This window comes from Octopus bimaculoides, chromosome 5 (genome assembly GCF_046866305.1).
Source record: "Octopus bimaculoides isolate indiv1 chromosome 5, ASM4686630v1, whole genome shotgun sequence".
NCBI lineage: Eukaryota > Metazoa > Mollusca > Cephalopoda > Octopoda > Octopodidae > Octopus > Octopus bimaculoides.
Window position 1 is genome coordinate 103,704,809 of NC_142932.1, and position 4,166 is coordinate 103,708,974.

The 4,166-nt window shown below is 35.5% G+C and overlaps 1 protein-coding gene across 2 annotated transcripts in view; it reads right to left on the reverse strand.

The window, feature by feature from the left end:
* The window catches only part of LOC106870167 (PGAP2-interacting protein), a 45,299-nt gene extending 43,651 nt beyond the window's left edge, over positions 1-1,648 (reverse strand). The window contains exon 1 of one of the 2 annotated variants that reach the window (XM_014916165.3): positions 1,189-1,648. In XM_014916165.3, coding sequence (XP_014771651.1) covers positions 1,189-1,288 — 100 coding nt within the window. In that variant the 5' untranslated portion in view covers positions 1,289-1,648. The remainder of the gene's footprint in view (positions 1-1,188) is intronic. The other variant, XM_052968235.2, reaches the window with a different exon arrangement.
* Between the last annotated feature and the right edge of the window lie 2,518 nt (positions 1,649-4,166).

The window sequence follows — 4,166 nt, forward strand, 5'->3', positions numbered from 1 at the left end:
TTGTTGCATAACATTTTAATTACTAAACTGGAACGAGTGAAAATGGAAAAGTTAATAACTTTGGTCATTATAAGATCTTGATTAAAAAAATATTTTTTGAAGTCAATTTCTACAGTTTCTTGAATCCATTCCCTAAATCCCATCAGATTTTAATAAATAAATAAAGAAGTGGAATAACTTTCGTTCCGTTTATTAACTTTATTGGTACGACAGTTAAATACAAACTTCAAACGAAAAACAACATATGGACTCTTAATCTAAGCTAGTGGTGGACATGGTTACACAAACAAAATGCCTTACGGGGCAATTAAGTTTTGTGATTTTTAATTTTGAATTCCGTCGTAGTCGACTATGAAACTTAGAATTCTAAAGAAGTTGATAAAATCAGTACTAGTAACGTGTGCTTGGTTAGATCTAGTTACAAGAAAATTATATGAAAAGGGCGACTTTCGCTTGAAACAAATTTTTCGTTTACTTCAATGTCTTCTAGCGTTGAAAATGACATTCAAGTTGTAAGTTCTTTACATTAGTTATTAGGGTTAATGTTTACATTAACCGTTATTAGTTTTATTAAATAAATATAATTAATTTTAGAAAATAATTATCTAAATAATACGCTGTGCTAACAAGAGTTATAAAATAAATAATAATAATAAAAAGCATAAACAAGAATTCCCAACTGTTGCCCTTGTTAATTCCCCCAACCAGGTTACAAATAAGTACCAAAAGTTTTGTCGTGCAATGCCGAGCGATAAGAAAATACGCAACTCAATGGGTTTTTTTCGATGTTTTTACTTTGTTACTTGAAATCATTTAGATGTGAGATAACGTATATGCATGTATAGAAACACAAACATGTATAGAAATAAACGATACGTAGAAATATAGAAGCGGTAATGTGTGTGTGTGTGTGTGCGCGCATGCATATATATAAAGAAAAAGCGATATACACATGTGTATATGTATGTGTGTGTAAAATCACAGTTGTATGGTTCTTAGTTGGTGAAAACAAAATAAATACTCAACTAATTTCAATAAATTTATTTGATGCTGTAAAATAAAATAAAATAAAAAAAACTAAACTGTAACGACCAGCAGATATATATATATATATATATATATATATATATATATATATATATATATATGTATGCATGTATGTATATATCGAAATAGAGTAGTATTTACCGTGCAAGGTGTACCAAAGAAGCTGTCGCCAACGGCTAACGCCGTCGTAGCAACAACAACCGGGATTCATCTGAGAATTATTATTTTCATTCGACTTCATCACAAGTTGGGAGAACGTGAGACTATTTTGTTCAATATAAAATAACTTTTTTTTCTGAAGGAAGGGGACGGCAAATCCAACCTGTAGCTATGGCTATTTCTTGGTAAAATATAAACAATTGTTTTTCTTTTCCACTTCATATATGCAACAGCAGTTTCTGTTTTAAATCACTTCTATTAAACATCTCTTAGTGTTTTTTTTTCTTTTATTACTTTGTTGAAGACAAAGATGTAACACCATTTTGATGTCATAGCAGCTTGAGTTATTTACATCGTTGCTACGAGCATAATGCAGCTGCTGCTGCTGCTGTTTTGGTTCTGAACGGTGCACTGCTATCACGTGACTCACACGCTCGAAAGTGATTTCCCCGGAATTACCTTTTCCACGACACTTACTCGCATAATGTACATGGGGACCTACAAGATAGAAGCGCGTGGGAAAGGGTTGGGGAGAAGAGAAACTAATAAATCGAATGGTGTGAACAGAAATTGCCAAATCCATCTAACTGTGAGAAAAAGCAGCAGTTACAACTCTCTCAATTTCATCTGCCGTTTTAAAAATTAAAACTATGTTATTATGGCTAACCCGTCTTTGATACATTGGCTTACTCAATTAAGGCTCACCTAGGATTATACAACAGTAATCATCAAAATATTATTAAGACGTATGACTCGAAACATCCATGAATTCATCAGCAAATTAACATTTTGTTCAATCAAATGGGTTTTCCTTTGCACTTATATTTGAACAAGCCAAGGGTTTGACTATATTAACGGATGAACTTCTACGCAATCGCAGACAAAGCACCCACGAATCAGACATTATCGTCTTGAAACAAGACGGATGCATGGGACAGGATGGGCCTAGATTTACAAAAAGAGAGAAGGTTGCGAATGGAACACATGATCATTGTTCCGATCGATCAGAGCTGACCTATAACTAAATAATAATAATAATAATAATAATAATAATAATAATAATACAGTAATAAGCAGTGGCTCTCATGGCTTCTGATCTTAACTGATTGGAAGTGTTATCATGTACATTGTTTTGTCTTGGTATAAAAAGATTGGCTACAGTAAATATTCTGCTCAATACCACAGATTTGCTTGTCAGTTGTTTGACCTTAACCAGTTGAGCATGTCCCTTGGTGGCTGACGATATGTGCATCTCTGATCATGAGCAGAAGTAGTGGGGGAGTATCATAGCCATGTGTTGAAAGGAATTCTTTGGGGTTTGAATAATTCACCTTTGGAAACATGGGTGTTTTGTTCAACATCCTTAAACAAACCTTATTCAAAGACCTTTTGAGTGGGATGGGCTACTCGACCTGAAGAAAATTCTAACTGGGCCCCACCCGCGAGGTCATGTGCTGTTTATCTTGATATGAGATCACCATGTCGCGCACATATGGTTGTGATGCATGTGCCTGGTGTACCCTTATCAGACGGGTAGTCATGATGGGTATAATGGGCTTCGTATATTTTACCCCAGTGTCACTTTGATGGCATGCACAAAATAATAATAATAATAATAATAAAATGCCCTGATGCAGTACCAAGCAATGACTCATAGCTTCTGATCTTAACTGATTAGAAGTGTTATCATGTACATCGTTTTGTCTTGATATAAAAGATGAGCCACAGCAAATATTCTGGGCTTCGCATATTTTACCCCAGTGTCACTTTGATGGCATGCATTTATTATGTGATGCAAGTGTTTGGTGTACTTGGAGGAGGAGGATGATAATGGTGGTTTCAAATTTTGGCACCGAGCCGGGAGTTTTAGAGGAAAAGAGAAGTCGATTACATTGACTCCAGTACTTTACTGATACTTATTTTATCAACCCCCAAAAAGATGAAAGTAAAGTTGACCCCGGCTGATTTGAATCCAGAGCATAAAGAGCTGGAACAAATATTGCAAGGCATTTTATCCGACGCGTTAACAATTCTGCCAGTTCATCTAATTTTGTTTTTAATATAGGCACAAAACCTGACATGATACCTTCTACCCCAGTTTTCGACTGGTATTTTATCCACCCTGGAGGGATGAAATTCAAAGTCGATTTCGGCGGGATTGTTTTAATAATAATACTCGGTTATAATCTGCCCTTGGCAATGCGAGGGGCTCCACACTGGTGTCCTATCCTGTGCCCAATGCCTAATTTAGATTGGACGAACCCTTAATCTATTTAAAGCTTACAAAATTAAACCAGAAGATCTCACAAAAATTGAAGACGTAGATACATTTAATTCCCATAGATTGTGAAACCTTAAGGTTTTGCTCGTTTAATTTATGTTTAAATCCAACATTTCTTCCACGTAAGCCGAGAAGCTTATCGATTTCATCTCTCCATCTTGTCTTTCACCTTCTCCGACTGCGTGAACCCCCCCCCTCTCTCTCTCTCATGTCCATTATATACACTGCTTTGTTCATACGTTATCATTTGTTCAGTTCACATCCCTTTCCTATCTCCAGCTTCCCAGTATGTTTAAATATATCTTGTATTTTCATTTGCTCTCTTATCTATTACAAATTATCATCGATTTTTATAGAACTGGTAATGAAAAAATAAAAAGCCTGAAAAACAAGAGTATATAAAACGAATTAAGTACGGACACTTACGGCTAAACCAAGAACACACAGATTCAAGATTAACCTGAATACCAAGGTCAAGGGCTCTATCCCAGCTGGTTTCCCCACCACGTTCAGGTATATGCTGGAAGTTGGCCAATCACACGGGCTATTTTTATCACTTTCATACATCTTTCTGTAAATTCACTGAATGATAGCAGTTGCCCTCTTACCCTGGAGCAGGACTTGAAGCAATTGAGGGTTTGATTTACGATGAAAAGCTATCCTCAAATCTTTCAACCAT